This window comes from Eptatretus burgeri, chromosome 2 (assembly GCF_056783735.1).
Source record: "Eptatretus burgeri isolate ZD-2024b chromosome 2, Ebu_testis_v1, whole genome shotgun sequence".
Lineage (NCBI taxonomy): Eukaryota > Metazoa > Chordata > Myxini > Myxiniformes > Myxinidae > Eptatretus > Eptatretus burgeri.
The window spans coordinates 142168252-142187155 of record NC_140962.1 but is presented as its reverse complement, the minus strand read 5'-3'; the positions used below and the strand labels follow the sequence as shown (position 1 = coordinate 142187155).

At 47.5% G+C, this 18904-nt stretch overlaps 1 protein-coding gene across 5 annotated transcripts in view; it reads right to left on the bottom strand.

Moving 5' to 3' along the window:
* The window catches only part of LOC147033373 (uncharacterized), a 52388-nt gene that overhangs the window by 14217 nt on the left and 19267 nt on the right, over nt 1-18904 (bottom strand). For 4 of the 5 annotated variants that reach the window (XM_085854521.1, XM_085854487.1, XM_085854505.1 and 1 more), the window contains one exon: nt 4615-4674. In XM_085854521.1, the coding sequence (XP_085710647.1) occupies nt 4615-4674 (60 nt within the window). Of the gene's footprint in view, nt 1-4614; nt 4675-4944; nt 6031-18904 lie in introns of those variants that run through there. The other variant, XM_085854495.1, reaches the window with a different exon arrangement.

The window sequence follows — 18904 nt, the reverse complement described above, 5'->3', positions numbered from 1 at the left end:
AGATGCAAGTTGATATAAAATAGACAACTAACACTAACTTGCTGCCAGTGTGTGAGTGACAGCTCATGGGAATCTGCCTCTTTTCTTGACATGCCAATGGTGTGGAAGGTCTCATTCTTTCCCCTCTCAAGAAGGTGGGAAGAAGGATGACCAGTAAAGGGTGGGGAGCGATAGCTTGATGAGCTCGGTGGAACTCAGGAATGTATTTGTTAGCTCCGCCACCTAAGGTGGAAGGAGGTTATGTTTTCACCCCTGTCTATCTGTTTGTTTGTGTGCAGGATATAGATATAATATATATTTATATACATATTATTTTTGAAAAACAATATCAAGGCTGGTATAAGAGCAAACACACAGAATATATTACAATGGCAGTAGGAGACAAGAGGGGTGGGAAAGGGAAGCACAAAACAGTAGGGAACAGAGACATTAGGAGATCTATGAAAGGGAGAGGGATGTGGTGGGGGTACACGGGGTAAACGAGATGGACATTACAGGGAATTTCAGGAAGGAAAGCAGGGAATTTGAAGGAGGGGTGGAACGGAGGTAGAAAAGATCATGGTTTTGAATAGGGGAATATATGAGATGGAGGTGAACAGCTGTTTTGAAGACTTGGAAGGAAGAGTGGGATTGAAGAGAGTGTGGGAGTTTGTTCCAGAGGCAGGAAAAAAAAAAGAGGAATGAAAAGAGTGAAGGTGAGGATGTCTCAAAAAGTTGTGGACAGATCCTGATGAAATTTGGAGGGCAGGTTGGGTGTGTGTGACAAGGACGAACTGAATAGATTTTGGTGAAGATCCGGATCCGGATCCGGTTACTGGAATTATTTAAGTGATTCGTCACCATTGAGAGATAGGGCCAAAAACCAAATACTGTATAGCACAATATTTCAAAAATGTATTGGAACCGATATGTTCTCGTGGATCAGGCATTACGTGGCGGAGGTGTGCGCGCCACATAGTGCCCTTCGAGTTCTATACATAGAATACCCTGATGATGACCAGCCTTTCATGCCACTTTTGTGATATGAACTTCCGATGGAAGGTTAGAGCAGATAGTGATGCCAAGGATATCCAAGGTCTGCACCACTTCAAGTCGCTATCCATAGAAGCAAATTGGATAGTTCGATTAATGATCCTCGTGGAGAGACTGAGCCAGAGCATGTGGCTTGCCGACATTAAATGGCACGTTCCAAGTAGCTAAACAGCAGCTTGTCTTGTCCAGGTCTGACGAAAGATATTCAGCAGTGTCTGGCCATTCACAAGAACGATTCATTGTCCTACACAGCATGGAGTCATGGACAAAATGGTAAAGATGCTTTGCAACAGAATCAGATGGATCATCGTATATATATTGTGATGTGGAAATATGGCCGGGGGGCGGGGGGGGTGGGGGTAATTTCCTGTCGTAATTCTCTGCAGACTACTGTAGTTGGACCTCTTACCAACTATAGTATATGAGAGTACAACTCTCATATACTATAGTTCAAACTGTAGCATTTTTGCCTGGGTTGCCAGTGTGTACCAGCCATGGTGGTGTAGTGGGCTGTGGAGCCCAGAAGAAAAGATGGTACATTTATTTTTATTGGGGCCGCCCCATGGGCAGCACCCCAGAGAAAGACTTCGCCCGGGAGGAAGAAGAGAACTCCACCGACCAGAGAGAACCAAGAGGCTTGTGTGGAAGGAGGTCGAGCAAGTGGTTCATGGAGGAGCCTGAGAAGCAGAGATTATTGTAGTTCGCCCTGCAGAAGTTTTGGGATAGACCCAAGCTAGTATCACCTGACCTTTTCAAAAAAATCCCAAAAAGATTGAAACAACTTTGACTTCTTGCCATTTCTTTGTTTTTTGACCGATACCGTTTTCTTTTTCAGGGTTTGGTGTTGTTATCATGGTATTTGTTATCTGGGATTTCTATCTGCATAGCTCAACTATGCCATTGACAGTGAAGCAGAAGACAAAAGTGGTGGCTCTGTGCTATGAGACTAAATCGTATGTCGACACCCGCCGGAGGTTCTGCCAGGAATACGACCTCAGAACACGTGATGGACCCACAAATTGTGTCATTCAACGTATTGTAAAACATTTTTAGCACAAGAATACAGTGCACAACCAGAGCAAGGGCAACAGTGGCAGGACAGCATCAAGAACCAAGAGCCAAGCCAACATAGACGTCGTGTGGGATTCTGCAGTGGACAGTCCCAAGAAGTCCCACCGCTGGCGCTCCCAGCAGCCAGACATCAAACCAACATCAGTCTGGCATATCGTCACTAAGGAACTCAAGCTTTTCCCACACATCATCTCGATTAGACATAAACTGAGTCAAGATGACATGAGAAGGTGACTTGATATGTACAATTGGCTCAGTGACAAGATTGAGCGGTACCCAAACTGGATCAACCTGATGATGAAGCCCATTTCCACTCGAACGATGCCATCAACAACCACAACATTTTCTGGCGGGTGTCTACATATAATTTAGTCTCATAGCACAGAGCCACCACTTTTGTCTTCTGTTTCACTGTCAATGGCATAGTTGACCGACTGAGCTAGAAATCCCAGGGAACAAACACCACGATAACACCACCAAACTCTGAAAAGGAAAACAGTACAGGTCAAAAAACAAAGAAATGGCAGGAAGTCAAAGTTGTATCAATCTTTTTGAAACACCCTGTGTATCCAATGTGGAATGGCCAAGTCAGAAGCTAAACTTGTCATCAGATTAGCACGTTCCAGAACAGATCGTTCCCTTTGTTTTGGTGGAAGCCAGGTGGTCGAAGAAATAGACAAAAGTTGAATAGTGTATGGAACAAACTTGTGAAGAGAAATTAGTCCATTGCAGAAAAATTCCAGGAACACTCACTGTTCGGAGGTGATATGATAATGGACCACTCTTGAGTGGAGATCGCAGATTTGAGGCGAGACCATTCAGCTTTACTGAACCACACCATTGATGTTCACACATCTGTGCCTTGGAGGGTTCTCTAATGCTCACTTTTATCAACACATAGTCGGAAGAGGACAGAGGACAGAGGAGCTGAGTGGGAACAGAACAAATTTGAGGAAACGTTTTACATGACAAGGTCCAATTATGAATGATTATCATTTTAGGAGATGAATGTTGGAAAAGAAACAGATAGAGCAAGTCCAGATGTTTCATGGAGTGACTCAGCTACTCAGCGTTGTGAACCACCACAAAACCAGCCAGCATGGTGGCAATTAAAGTCTGCACAGATTGGAACGAGCTCACAGAAGTAATAGGAGAGCGGAGTGAAAATGTTTGCTGAAAGAACCTCGCACATCGAGTCATTGGAGTTCGGTGAATGGTAAACCACACAAAGATACGATACATTATGGATGCACACGAAGCCAAATGTATTACAAGAGAGTGAAAAAGGACGGTGGGTAGGGAGTAACGAACATACACTGCTGGTGCTGGCATGTCGGAACGAAGTGTACTACAATAACCAGGGGGAAACACAGAAAAGAGTCTGGAAATGTTTCAATGAGACATGCGATAACTGGGCGAGCTACAGCATCGATTAAGTTAAAGTGCAGACCTTTGATACGAGTGGACCAAAAGGTGAGAGACAGAGAAACACACACAGGATAACCCTTAGGGGGGGAGGGCGTGAGGGGAGGGGACAGTAAGCAGGGTTTAAAGACACTTCGTTCATATGCAGCACAAGGCTGCAGGATAGCATCATTGCCAGAAGGTGCGGCTGTCCTGCTGAATGCAATGCCCTCTGCTGGTTAGGACAGGCGTTTGGAAGTTAGCCATAGTGCCGGTGATAGCTCGCCTACTCTTCACGAAGGACACCATGGAATCTTTAACGTCCAACAACAAATCCTGGCAGATGGGACGCCCGTTTAATATCCATCCAAAGGCCGGCACACACAATGATGAAGCACTCTGCCTGTGAAACACCGGGATGACAGTTTGTAGCTGGGCGGAGATTCAACCGCAGGCGAGACAGCTTAAATGCGAGTATGTGTACCTCCAGGCCATCCTGTGAGCCGATTTTAAGACACGAGCTGACTCCAATCACATTTCAGTGAATTTGATTCATCAACACACAGTCGGGTATTTAACATGAGTGCGAGCAAGGGTTGGATATGTGTGTGGGGAGTTGGCGAGGATGCATGCGCATCTCGGTGGGGGGGATGTAACGTGGCTCCTGTGATTGATCTGGGAGCATAAAGTGTCTAATCGCTCCTCACAGCCTTTTCCTTATTTATGTTACATCCAGATGAAAAGAGAGCTCGATTGTTCGTCATGGTGTAAGATAAGACAGGTGTTTGTAAGTAAAGGGAGGTAATAGAATGGAGTGAGGAAAATAATGAAATAAAGGAAAGAGAGCGCAGCAAAGCAAGTGGCACGGCACGGTTTATGTGGATGAGAACAAATAGAAGCAGATACATAACCGTTTACACAAAGCATCGAAAATACAACTTCAGACCGGTGGGACGGGCAACAATAAAATGAAAAGACAAGTAACCGGAAGCACAATTTGGAACTTGGACATCTATAAAGGTATTCATGTCAACCTTCTTTAGAAACAAAAAAGCCATTGCGTGTAGATATTGGATTCAAATTGAGCAAACAGGAAATATCTCATACCTTCTTTAAATTCCATGCACTCAATAGATCCAGGCTCAATTTTCACTCTTCTGACCATTCCTGAAGAAAAATATGAACAGTGTTGCAAACAACAACTTTATGACCAGGTACGTTCTTACACACAAGCGGAATCCTGCCGGACGAGTGTCGAGAGGAAATGGTTAAAAGAAAGACAGCTTCAGGGGAAACAGGCAGAGGAGGCACGTGAGAATGCAGACATGCCACAGCTCGAAGTGTGGGGTTCCAGGAGAAAGGGGGGATACGATCTCAGTGAGTGTAGCAAAACTCAGAGGTATAAATGAGAGAGACATCAAAAGTGGTGGTGCACACCTTAGGTCAATGTCAAAAAAGAAAAGCAGGAGACAACAAACTCAGGAAGACTGCTCCATACGTCGGAGAAGAGGAGGAAAGAATCAAGTTGAGTGTTGAGCTTCGACTTGCAGAGGATGACAAGATCGGGGTTTCTGGGAGAATGCGTGCAATTTGTGACGGAAAGAAGAGAGAGGGTGGGAGGAGGATGACCGTACGAGATCCATTTGAAAAACAAAATAATAACACTGAGGCAACAAACTTGCCTGTGGAGAGTGAGAAAAACAATGGGAAGCCAATGACACGGAGGGTCTTTGACTCCCTGGCGACAAAGGAGGCGAGATAGGAGGTTGCAGCATAAGCCGAGAGTGTGGACCTTTATTTTACGTCACTCGCACTACAAGAAAAATACTCTACATTTCAGAAGTCGCACTAGTAGATGTTAATTCTGGGGAATTGCTCAACTGCAAGGATGGGTTCTTCACTGGTAGCTATATTTTGAGATTTCCAGGTGGGCCTTGAGGAATGGGTAAAGTCAGAGCATCTGACTTTTCTGCATAAAAAACGGTTTTTGTCAATGTAAATGGCCAGTTGCACAGTTTGCGTTTTGAAGCTCAGCAGAGAGTGACACGACAACAGGGGGTATGCCTGGCAAATAGGGAAGGAAAAGTACAGAACAGGATGGCATAATCTGCAAAATCTTAGTTTCCAGCATTTGTGTTTGACATGCTTCTCCTTGCTCAGGATGAACTACTTTTGGAGGTAAGGATACCATTCTAGTCTTGTCTCACCGAGCTGTTATCACATGTCATCGGAGCTGTTAAAAGCCTGCTGTTGGCTTAAGATCTTAACGCCTGTTCTTCATTGCACGGCCCGCAAGCCACTAGCGGCCCCTGGTGGCCTAAATTGTAGCCCTGACACGCGGCCGATAATACATAAATGTGAAGACACCCCCATCATAATACAGCCACAAATGCTATCAAATTGATTCAATGGTTCCAAATGAGTGTTCCAATGTGAAGCATAAAAGTAACATACAAGGTATGTGGAGGTAGGGCCTAATATCATCCATTATGGAGTCCTGCAAGCGGCAGCAGCTCTCAGATAGATGTCTTATCGGCAAAATTATCGGCAACAGTCACATTTTGCTTCCGGAGCTTAACTACAAATCCCCTCAAGATATATTTACGAAATTTGGCACAGATATCAAGCAAGTGGTGAACCTTTTGATATTTTCTAATTGATAGGTCACATGGGTTGGCAGCCATGTTGGATTCAAGAAAATTATTAAATAATGTTTTCTCTGGAATCACATAACCTAACGAAGTGAAAATTTGCAACTATCATCTTCCATCATGTCTGCATACATAGCAAAAATTATGATGTCACAAGTCACATGGTTTGGTGGCCATCTTGGAGAGAAAAAAAAACACCTCATCCGATTAACACGAAACTTCACACACATATTCCACTGGAGGATTGGAGGCAGAATGTAAATTTATGATGTCATAGGTCACATGGTTCGTCAGCCATCTTGGATTGAAAATTACCCGGCATTGCCGGAAAACAACCCTCTCCGCATAGAAAACCATCTCTGCCATGGAGAAAGAAGAAGGCGTTCCGATAACGCACGGATTTTCCTCTTACTTTCCCGCGCTTTGGGATGGGGGAGGGGCGAGTGGAGGGAGAATAGAGAAGTGCTACCAGGATGATTGCTACGAAAAACCCCGACCCACGAGGGAAACGTCCCCCTTCTGGAAGTTTCCCGCAGGAGCTGGAAGGAGGGCGGGGCGAGGAGGTGCGGGGGGGGGGGGAATAAAAGCGAGCGTTGAACGCAGCAGTGTGTGTGTGTGTGTGTGTGTGTGTGTGTGTGTGTGTGTGTGTGTGTGTGTGTGTGTGTGTGTGTGTGTGTGTCGTAAAAGAGGAGCTGCGTGGAGAGAACCGAGTGTCTGTCGGGGTTCGGAGTGTGTCTGTCGGGGTTCGGAGAGTCTGGAGAAGCCAAGAAGCTGTGTGGAGGTCTGGGCTCGTGTCAGAGTCGGGAGCTTGGAACAGTCAGTCGGTGGAGGTCCGGGCGCTGCGAAGGAGACGCGGGCTGGAGGCGCCGCCCTGCTGTGTCACGCGAACCTGCGCGTTCATGTGGGGAGAGCCGGAGAGAGCTCGCCTGCCACGCGGAAGGCCCGAGCTCAACCGCGGAGATGCCAGCTGCCGTGGGGATGGGACGTCGCGACTCGCCCCATCAAAGCACCACGAGGGTGCAGGTAACCGGCAACGGTCACGTGGGGCAATTTCGGTCACCAAAGCCCCACGTTATGAAGGCCCACGGGCCCAGTCTGACTCCCTTGTCTATGAGGGGTCTTTCTTGCTTTTCTTTTGAATGAATGTTGTGGCGCCGTGTCCCGCCAAGTAGAAACTGATTAAGTGTACAATGATAATAACTAATAGACGGTGGTAACTCTCGGTCCTTGCTTGTGTTTTGTGCCCGTCTCGCGCATTGCTTGTTTGGTTGCATGACTGCATGCATGTTTTTGCATACCTGCATGGCTGTATATGTGCATGTGTGTAAATAAATGTGCTTAGTTGAATGTGAACCCGTTCGTCGTGTCATTTTCCCATATTGAACCGCCGTATTGCATTTCGGAATGATAGTTGGTTTTTGAATACCGATAAAACAATCGGGTCCGGCGAGGTCTGGCTAAAGCGGTTCGTGTCCAAGCAGGCCTTCGCCGAGGTACGATCTCTCGGGAGGTTACCCGCGCGAATACTTAGGTATATTGATATTCGGCGATTGACCCTGTCGCGCACGGGTAGAATACGGACGAGGCCGTGGTGGGGTTAAGAACCCACCCGTGACTGGTTTCTGGCGTTGTTCCAGAAAGTCGTGACTGAATTGCTCGTCCGGTGGGCGTGCGGCTGCTATTAGTGAAAAGTGGTCGTTCACACGCTGGGTGGGCGGAAAATTCGAGACAATATTGCACACGCTTAGGGAATACAAGTTTGTTAATCCTCATTTACTATGGCAGGGGATATCGAAGACTTTGTCTTCAACGGATGCAAGTTACTTTTGTCATGAGAAGAGACCATGGCAAACACGATTAGCTACATTAACACGGATATACACCTTAAAGGGGAACCCAAACGCTCGGAACACCTCAACACTAATCTATCCCTTGATACACTGCAACATAGATATGATGAGTCTTTTTCCAATTTCCAAATTATGAAGTAGATAAATTTGCGATTAAAAAAGTCAAAATCTTCTTGTTATTCAGATTAGCCTTGACGTCACACCTGGGAGTCGAATGCCAGATTCGTACTGTGTACGGGTTGCATTGCAGTGTGATTGAACTCAAACGGCAAATAATTTTAGATTTTCCACAAATGGCAAATAATATTAAATTATATATATATATATATATATATATATATATATATATATATATATATATATATATATATATATATATATATATATATATATATATACATATATATATATATATATATATATATATATATATATATATATATATATATATATAAAGACCACAAGGTGAAAAGCAGAGATGTCACTTTTATAAATTTCACGGTTATTGCACCTGCCAATAGTTGGCAACATAAGGTTTTCTCTCACAATATTACTTCAACAAATAACCAGGTATGTCACATAATTTATATGGTATAAAGTTTAACCGTGCAATGAAAAAACAAGTGTTGTCAAAGCTGAACAAGTAGAAACCCAGAATTGTCAGTACTTTACTCCTGGTTATCTCCCTTTCATTCATGTTAACTGTTCCACCATAATATTCAGAGTTGAGAAACTAAAAAATGAAAGGTTGTAAAACTTTCACAGCATAAACTCTGAGCACTACAATAGCCAATTTGGTTATATCATGGGCTCCGTAGTTGGTGCATATCGTGGTTCAAGCCTGGTCAAACCTTTATTGTGACTTTTATGGGACCCACGCCGTGCCTTAATGGTTAGCGCGTCTGAGTACCCATCCTCATTCGATGTACCCACCGCCGAATCAACCTGCTTAGGTATATGAGGGAGTCACATGAGGTGACTTCAGCTATCGCGGGGTGGTTTATCCTTGGTTTCCTCCCGGTTTCCATCATATGAAGTCGTACGGAGTAAGAAATGGAGAATCCGTCATCATATAAGGACATATATACATATACATATACATATACATGTATATAAACACATATATATATATATATAAACACATATATATATATATATATATATATATATATACATATATATATATATATACATATATATATATATATATATATATATATAAACACATATATATATATATATAAACACATATATATATATATATATATATATATATATAAACACATATATATATATATATATATATATATATAAACACATATATATATATATATATATATATATATATAAACACATATATATATATATATATATATATATATATATATATATATATATATATATATATATATATATATAAACACATATATAAACACATATATATATATATATATATATATATATATATATATATATATATATATATATATATATATATATATATATATATATATATATATATATATAAACACATATATAAACACATATATAAACATATATATATATATATATATATATATATATATATATATATATATATATATATATATATATATATATATATATATTGTTGTGGTTGACCAAATTCGCAAACCACTATTCAGGTCCCTTAGGTGAGATATCTCGGTAAGTATATGTGTAGTTAGGCCCAAACCCGTTGTCTAGAGGGAATAAATGTCATTCATGAGGGCTGCGACTCTTCAGGATAGCCGTTTTTCTTTTACTATCTTTATTTTGGACCAGCCGCCATTATTACCACCACCAACCACGTCTCAACAGCCATCACACAACAAGCACCAACCACAATGCGGCCATCACAACAACAACCACCAACCACAACGCCGCTTCACCACGACCGCCACGACCTTTACCGTCACAACTCGCCACCATCGCATCACCGTCATCTCGCGCCACTCGTGGGCACCGATGCTGGACTCGTGCGGGGCGCGCACCGAGCAGCGTGTTCAAAAACATCACGGATTTTCCGCAGAAAAACGGATCAAAAACGACTCACGCCCACTTTTGTTCCGTCCAATCGGTGAGCGAGGGGCGATTTGGCCCCGCCTCCAGGGCGTTGGAGGGCGGTCGCTATATGCAAATTCATGGATCAAAAAGCATTCACGCCCACTTTTCCTCGGGCCAATGGGGAGCCAGCAAGAGAGGTGAAGGGTCGGAGGCAGAGGGTCAAGGGTAAAAGAGCGAAGCCACGGGGCTTATATAAACGGCAGTTCAGTTGGAAGTTGAGAAAGAGTTCAGTTGGAAGTTGGGTTGAGTGTGCGGAGTGCAAGAGAGTCGTCGGTGGAGCTGGAAAGAAGTGGTACTAGTCGGAGTGAAGAGGACGGAGCTGTGGAGAGGTGACGGCGGCAAAGGCGGACGAGGGGGTGCTCGCGTCGGTGCCGGGAGCGGCACAGGGAGAGGCCAGCAACGCGACCGAGGTGGAGGAGGAGACGCTCGCCGCGGGACCCGAGACAGGGTTATATCCTCCTTTCCCCGAGCATCAGCAACCCCCTCCTGTTTCCCCCCGCGCTGAGATAGTGCGACAAAGGGGACCCCCTTCCCACCCCCTACCAGACACTGTCCGCGAGGCCCGCGGAGTTGAGGCACCACCGCCGCTCCGCGTCTCATCATCAGACGGGTAGGCCCGACACGGTCTCGGCCCCAGGCCCGCCTACCCCCTCATCCTGGAGGGTGGTTCTCTTTTCTTTTGCTTTGGGAATATGTGTTGTCGGCGCCGTCTGTGAAGTAAAATTGTACAAGTGTTGCCGTGTGCCCGGTAGTCGGATAGATCTGCATTGTTGCATTTGCTTTTTGTGTAATATTGCATTGTCTTCTTCTTTTACATGTGCTTTTGGTGGAATTGTATATGTGTGCTTTCCGTTCATCGCGAAATAAATGTGCTTATTGTTGAACTGTTTTCCCGCTTCGCTTCGTCATTTCTTTCATTGAATCCCCATCTTGCTTCACGTAAAGGGTTGGTCGTGGGCTAAGACGCCCGATAATTAATCGAACCGTCGAGGCCGACGAATAACACCGCTCGGTTATCCCGATAGTACGGAACGGGTCGCTTAAGTGGCCCGTGTCCGAAGTCGACCTGCGGCGAGGTGCGATCGCCCGGTCTACCATCCGTGTGGGTACTTAGGTAGGTCGAATTTGGCGAGCAACCCTATCCCACGCGGGGGCCGATTGGCACGATCGCGGTGAGACCGAAAGGTCCACCCGTGACTGGTTCCCGGCGTTAGTCCGAGAGGGTCACGACTGGATTGTCCGTCCGGTGGGCGACGTGCCGCGATTCGAGTTACGTGGCCGTCCGCACGCCGGCGGGCACGAATCCGCAACACTGGTGTCAGGAGTGGGATACAAACCCATCGCCCTCCTCACGGCACTGGTAACGGAGAACGGGAAAACGGGCTCTCCTGTCTCCGGCTAAATTCACGGGAATCGGTCCAGGGGTGAGAGGAGCGACCCCCGATTCCCTCCAAATTACGAGCGAGCTAAATTAATCCTTTAAGAGAATCAAGATGGCGTCTCGAGGCGAGCGGGAGCCGGGGGTATTAGAAATGGATGTAGAATGTGTAGAATCCATGGCTCAGGATGAAATCCCCGTGCAGGAAATGTTGGTTGTACAGGAAAACGAACTCGCCCAACTGAACCCAGAGCCCGAAATAGGTGCGGCAGCGGCCGCGGTGTATGACACCTCCCCTCCCCCTCTCCACCAAAACCCCCCGACCCCTGCCGAAACGGCTCACCCAAGCGCACCCGACATGGCCCAGCTATTCACCATGCTGGCAAAAATGAATGCGGAAATGACAGCGAGGATGGATGCGTATACACAAAAGATGGAAACGAATGCGCATGAAATTATAAACGAAATGAAAGGCATGAACAAGCAAATGAAGGAAGAAACTAAAAAGCTGCGGGGTGAGACGCGGAACATGGGCCGAAGCCTGCAGGCGGGCATGAAGGCAGTAACCGGGGAGCTAAAAATGGCGACTCCACGTGTAGGAGCGAACGAGCTGGAAGGGGGTGCAACGGTGACCGAAAGGGAAAAATTAAATGGGGAGACCAAAACGTGCGAGACGAGACACGAGGTGACGACAAAGGAAATAAAAATAGTAGAGACAAGGGAGGTAAAGGGTGAAGAGGTGACTGAGTTGGCAGAGACACGGGAGATGGGAACGATAGAGGGAAGACTGCACGATGAAGACGGGGTAAGTGACGCACACACACACACACGGAGGGAGTGGAGGACAATGGGGGTGAGCTGGTGGACTGGGTGGAGGCCCGGTGCGAGCAGCTGGATAGCCTCCTCCAGGAACGAGGGGAGGGAGTCTGCCCCCTTGAGGCGGATCACGACCAGGTGAGTTCGGTCGTGCTTTGCGAGTTCGAGGGGAGGAGTGCTGCGAACGGGTGCACGGAGAGCTTGGGGGGTATAGAGGCCCCGGAGACCCTTGTGGGGACACGAATCCCCAGTGTGGTTGTCCCTGTGTGTGTGGTGCAAGGTGTGAGTGCGTCCCCGTGTGTGGAAGCGACCCCGTGTGTGAGTGGTGTGGTGGCGATGGTGCCGGAGTGCGTGCTTCCCAGCACGACGTGTGTGGATGAGGCACCGTGTGTGAGTGAGGCCGTGTGTGTGGATGAAACGGCCAGTGTGGATGAGGCACCGCGGGTGAGTGCCTCCGCGTGTGTGAGTGAGGGACGGTGTGTGGATGAGGCACCGCGGATGAGTGCCCCCGCGTGTGTGAGTCGTGTGGTTTGTATGAATGGAGCAGCACGAGTGAGTGGAAGGCCGCGAGTGAGTGGAGTCACGTGTGCGAGGGAGGTAGCATGCGTGAGTGAACGGCCGAGTGCAAGGGAGACCGTGTGTGTGAGAGAGCGGTATGTAAGGGAGATGTCGGTGGGCATGCGGGAGCACGCAGCCGCGTCTCCCGGGGTGAATGTGATGGAATGGACTGTGAGCGTCGTAACACGCAGGTGTGCGTGGGTTGAATGGCGACGACGACGGTGTCATGTGAAGAAAGAAAGCCAGGTAGCGGCTGTAGTTGTTTCGGGGACCGTGCCGGGTTCACCCAGCAATGAGCACGAGGTCCGTGCTGTGCAACGCACGAGACCCCCACGTGCTCGTTTGCGAGAGTGAAGTCCCGGTCCGGAAACGCACGCGGTGGATTTGCCGAGCCCGCGGACGGACAAAGTTTGGGCAGGATTTCGGATTTGGACCGGATGGGTTCTCCGCGCGATCGTGTGTGTTAAGCCCCAACGGGCAAAGCACATGTGTTCGCGTGGGGAACCCCTCGAGACGTGGGGCTTGTGTTTTTTTTATGCGCACGGTGACGTCATGGCTGCACGTGGGGTTGGAATCCGGCAGGAGGGGTATCCCTGCCGGATGGTACCGTCCAAGGAGGGAAGAGGAACACGTGCAGCTGCATGACGTCACGGGCAAGTGCAAAGTGCGCGAGTTGCCGTGCTGGTGCTGTGCATGTAAAGAAAGAAAGGGAAAGGCAAGCCTCACTTTCGGGTGCACAGGATTCCTGGGCAAGGGGTGGAAGACCCCCTTCCCTGGGCACAGGATGGAAACTAGTTAGGGGGAAGGGTTAGCTTAGTTAGACAGACTTCATGGGGCAGGGGTAAGTCCTCATGGAGTCCGTGGAATGGATTAGGTAGAGGGATTTAGATGAGCTTTAGGTTGGGAAATAAAATGATTTTTTGATTTAGAAGACAGTGACAGACAGTGAATGTGTAGCGGGGACGTAGCTTAGCTACGTAGTGTTAAAAGGAACGTGCTACTAGTTTAAGGGACGACGTGGGAGCACGAGTTAGTTAGGGGAGGTAGTTAGGAGGATGGCAGAGTTCAGCGGTGTGTGTGTTGAAGAGTTGTGAGGTGAGTACATGATGAGTGAGTGAAGCCAGCGGGTCTGTGTGAGTGGAGCGAATGGGGAATGCATGGTGCGATGAGTGATTGGGGGGAGGAGTGACTCCCGCTCAAGGGACCCCGGGGTCAGTGTAGAGTGAGTTAGGGGGTTAGTTAAATTGAAAAATGGAGGTCGTTTTGCTGTTGGTGTGAATGTAGGCTGGAAACCCGTTTGGAGGGGTGCAGGAGCCCTGTTGACGGGCTTGGGAGCGTGGCTGCGAAAGGTGAGTATCGCTGAGTGGGTACCCCGGGCACCAGGCTAATCGGCCGTGGTAGGCCAAGGGCCCATGGGGGGCCGGGATAGCGTAGTGGGCACGGGTGCGCCTGCTTGGTGCGGGGGCCCGGGGCGCCATTAGCCGCGTGGGCAGTGTTGTGGGCATGGGTGACCCTCGGAAAGGGGCCTGGGAAGCCAGCCTGCCACGTGTGCGTTTCAGGGGAGGTGCCATGGGGGGCACTCCCTGGTGTTAGGGAGCTGGTAGGCTCGGAGGCAGTGTAGTGCCCGGGGGTGCCATAGCGGGAGAATCGGCAGAGGGTCGTGCCTGCCAAAGGGAGCCACGTGTCCCAGCCATGAGACCGTGTGAGGGCACGGAGAGAAAATTGGGGGGCGAGGCCCGAAATTCTGAGGACACCAACACAGGCGACGGGAATCTGGGGTGTTAGAACCAATAGTATAAGCGAGAGGCGCTTGTTGAAAGCCCCGGGGTAGTTTAACAGTTAAATGGATAGGGTAGATTAGGAAGTGTACCCCTCCGCACCATCCATCCCCTCGCTCTCGTTGTGGGCCGCTGGACCCACTTTGTGTTATAGATCGCTGAACTCTGGGGAGGCCATCCTGAGGCTTCGTTGGGCCTCGACACAGGACGCTAGCTCTCCCTTGTTCCCCTCCGGGAAGGGAACGTAGGGGTTGGGAGTAGGCTAGGTGACAGGATAGGTTAGCTGAACAAGGACAGTACAGGGGGTTAGGGGACGATTTATAGTGGGGAAGTAAAAATAAAAACAACAAAAAATAAGTTGGGGCTAAATTGGGGTTTGACAAATTAAGGGAGTGGGTATAGACAATGACAGGCAAAGGCGATAGGTTGGGAGGGAGACCGTAGGGTAGGTCCGAGCCCGCCTTCCGAGTGGCCAGCACCACCGCACTCCCTCCACCAACCTCCACTGAACGGCAAAAGCTGGCCAGCTTCATCTGCTGGCTGCGTTGCTGCAAGGCAGAGGCCGGCCCACTTCATCGGCAGCTGTTGTGTTGCTGCAAGGCCTGTGCCGGCCGGATCATCTGCAGCTGTGGTACTTCAAGGCCGTGCCGGCCAATTCATCTGCCGGCTGTGTTTGCCTGCAACGGCCTGGTTCTGCAGGCTGTGTTTGCCTGCTGCCTTTGCCATGCCATGCCATGCCCACTGCCCACGTTCACCAGCCCCGTTCAATTTTGCTTTGCCCCCCCCCCCTGTTCATTTCCATGCGCGCCGGGATCATCGTAAAAGCAACAGTTTGCAAGCTGCAAGAACTGCCCTGTTGGCAGCTACAACACGGGCCTGCAGTGGCGGCCCGTGCACCGTGTTTGTGTTCATCCATCCATTCGTTGTGTTCATTGCGTGTACCACTTGAGCTGGCACGGAGACTGCATTTGTGCAGCCCATGCACCGTTGTGGTTCACTGCGTTCAGTTCAAAAGGGAAGGCCTTGGACTGCGTGTGAGCAGCCAGGCACGTTCCCTGTCACCTGCATTGTTTGAGCCAGAGACTGCATGTGAGCAGCCTGGCTCACTGCTAACTGCTTTCTTTTTGCAGAGTTCATTGATCCTGGGCCATGGTTTAGTGTAAAATTTGTAAGTTAAGGTTAAGATGTACTGTAAATATGAGTGCGCCCCCGGCATGTTTGTCTTAGCGCCGGCAATTTTATTTAAGTCGTCCGTGTGAGTGAGTTTGTTTAGGTAGTTACTCAGCCCTTAGGTTATTTATTTTGGGGACACGAATACCATGAATGTCGCACTCAGGGATCCGTAGGTAAAATGTACTAGGGGAAAACTACACATGATGGCACACGAAAATTTGACGACTCGGGACGAGTCTGTAAAAAGGGGAGGGGGTAGTGTTGTGGTTGACCAAATTCGCAAACCACCATTCAGGGCCCTTAGGTGAGATATCTCGGTAAGTATATGTGTAGTTAGGCCCAAACCCGTTGTCTAGAGGGAATAAATGTCATTCATGAGGGCTGCGACTCTTCAGGATAGCCGTTTTTCTTTTACTATCTTTATTTTGGACCAGCCGCCATTATTACCACCACCAACCACGTCTCAACAGCCATCACACAACAACCACAACGCGGCCATCACAACAACAACCACCAACCACAACGCCGCTTCACCACGACCTTTACCGTCACAACTCGCCACCATCGCATCACGGTCATCTCGCCCCACTCGTGGGCACCGATGCTGGACTCGTGCGGGGCGCGCACCGAGCAGCGTGTTCAAAAACATCACGGATTTTCCGCAGAAAAACGGATCAAAAACGACTCACGCCCACTTTTGTTCCGTCCAATTGGTGAGCGAGGGGCGATTTGGCCCCGCCTCCAGGGCGTTGGAGGGCGGTCGCTATATGCAAATTCATGGATCAAAAAGAATTCACGCCCACTTTTCCTCGGGCCAATGGGGAGCCAGCAAGAGAGGTGAAGGGTCGGAGGCAGAGGGTCAAGGGTAAAAGAGCGAAGCCACGGGGCTTATATAAACGGCAGTTCAGTTGGAAGTTGAGAAAGAGTTCAGTTGGAAGTTGGGTTGAGTGTGCGGAGTGCAAGAGAGTCGTCGGTGGAGCTGGAAAGAAGTGGTACTAGTCGGAGTGAAGAGGACGGAGCTGTGGAGAGGTGACGGCGGCGAAGGCGGACGAGGGGGTGCTCGCGTCGGTGCCGGGAGCGGCACAGGGAGAGGCCAGCAACGCGACCGAGGTAGAGGAGGAGACGCTCGCCGCGGGACCCGAGACAGGGTTATATCCTCCTTTCCCCGAGCATCAGCAACCCCCTCCTGTTTCCCCCCACGCTGAGATAGTGCGACAAAGGGGGCCCCCTTCCCACCCCCTACCAGACACTGTCCGCGAGGCCCGCGGAGTTGAGGCACCACCGCCGCTCCGCGTCTCATCATCAGACGGGTAGGCCCGACACGGTCTCGGCCCCAGGCCCGCCTACCCCCCTCATCCTGGAGGGTGGTTCTCTTTTCTTTTGCTTTGGGAATATGTGTTGTCGGCGCCGTCTGTGAAGTAAAATTGTATGAGTGTTGCCGTGTGCCCGGTAGTCGGATAGATCTGCATTGTTGCATTTGCTTTTTGTGTAATATTGCATTGTCTTCTTCTTTTACATGTGCTTTTGGTGGAATTGTATATGTGTGCTTTCCGTTCATCGCGAAATAAATGTGCTTATTGTTGAACTGTTTTCCCGCTTCGCTTCGTCATTTCTTTCATTGAATCCCCATCTTGCTTCACGTAAAGGGTTGGTCGTGGGCTAAGACGCCCGATAATTAATCGAACCGTCGAGGCCGACGAATAACACCGCTCGGTTATCCCGATAGTACGGAACGGGTCGCTTAAGTGGCCCGTGTCCGAAGTCGACCTGCGGCGAGGTGCGATCGCCCGGTCTACCATCCGTGTGGGTACTTAGGTAGGTCGAATTTGGCGAGCAACCCTATCCCACGTGGGGGCCGATTGGCACAATCGCGGTGAGACCGAAAGGTCCACCCGTGACTGGTTCCCGGCGTTAGTCCGAGAGGGTCACGACTGGATTGTCCGTCCGGTGGGCGACGTGCCGCGATTCGAGTTACGTGGCCGTCCGCACGCCGGCGGGCGTGAATCCGCAACAATATATATATATAAACACATATATATATATATATAAATATATATATATAAATATATATATAAATATATATATATATATATATATATATATATAAATATATATATATAAATATATATATAAATATATATATAAATATATATATATATATATATATATATAAATATATATATATATAAATATATATATATATATATATATATAAATAAATATATATATAAATATATATATATATATATATATATATATATATAAATAAATATATATATAAATATATATATATATATATATATATATATATATATATATATATATATATATATATGTTGTTGTTGTTGTTCATCTTTCAGCTGCTCCCGTTAGGGGTCGCCACAGCGGATCATCCGTTATGATCCGCATACTGATTTGGCACAGGTTTTACGCCGGATGCCCTTCCTGACGCAACCCTGGTCGCCTCTTACGACACAGGGATCAGGATTTGGGTTTCGCCATGATTCCGGGCTGCTCTACACCCTGCCCAGTGCAGAGCCCCCGTCCTCAAGCGATCCTCCAACCCAAGCCTCCGAGTAGCCGGATTACAGGCGCACGCCACTACGCCCGGATATATATGTATATATGTATGTATATATATATATATATATATATCATACATATATATATATATATATATATAAATATATATAAATAAATATATATATATATATATATATGTGTTTATATATATATATATATATATATATATATTTATATGTATATATATATATATATATATATATATATATATATATATATATAAACACATATATATATATATATATATATATATATATATATATATATATATATATATATATATATAAACACATATATATATATATATATATATATATATATATATATATATATATATATATATATATATATATATATATATATATAAACACATATATATATTGTTGCGGTCTTCGCGCCCGCCGGCGTGCGAACGGCCACGTAACTCGAATCGCGGCACGTCGCCCACCGGACGGACAATCCAGTCGTGACCCTCTCGGACTAACGCCGGGAACCAGTCACGGGTGGACCTTTCGGTCTCACCGC